Source organism: Trypanosoma grayi (assembly GCF_000691245.1).
Source record: "Trypanosoma grayi strain ANR4 Tgr_1891_V1, whole genome shotgun sequence".
NCBI classification, from domain to species: domain Eukaryota; phylum Euglenozoa; class Kinetoplastea; order Trypanosomatida; family Trypanosomatidae; genus Trypanosoma; species Trypanosoma grayi.
The window spans coordinates 1-476 of NW_008827509.1; the positions used below are offsets into that span (position 1 = coordinate 1).

The 476-nt window shown below is 55.0% G+C and overlaps 1 protein-coding gene across 1 annotated transcript; it reads left to right on the forward strand.

The window, feature by feature from the left end:
- Positions 1–174: 174 nt before the first annotated feature.
- DQ04_18911000 (hypothetical protein) lies at positions 175–474 on the forward strand (the record flags this gene model as incomplete). Its single annotated transcript, XM_009317764.1, has 1 exon — positions 175–474. A coding segment is annotated over one exon (300 nt), but the record flags the coding sequence as incomplete, so codon positions are not given.
- Positions 475–476: the final 2 nt, after the last annotated feature.

Genomic DNA, 476 nt, shown 5'->3' on the forward strand with positions numbered 1-476 from the left:
GCAGGCTAGGGGCGCTTTCAGTTTCCCTTTTTTGCCAGTTGATTGCAAGATTTTAACTTCCCTATAAGTTAAAATATTTGGATTTTACTCGAAGGCCCCCAACTGTGCAAACGAGGGGCACCGTTTTCGCAATGGGAATTGAATATGGATTCTCTCCTTCGCCCCCCTTGCTTAATGGAGAAAATTAAGGTGTGGGCTATTCTTTCCAGCATGCAACTCGCAAAGGGCAGTGCCGTGCGGTGTGCGGGGTCCCTGTCGCCCTGCTGGCCGCAGGAAAACGCCGGCGTGGATGTCTTTTGTCGGCCGTTTAAAGCCGGCAGCCGGCAACCCCATCAAACAGACTTGTCGCACGCTGCTGCTGGAATGCAATCTCGTAATCGAGCCGCTTCCAATCGGGCGGGGCCGTGTGGCATTGCGGCTGGCTTGGGCCACGGCCGGCGGATCGGGAGAAATCGCACAGCCACAAAAGGCAAACG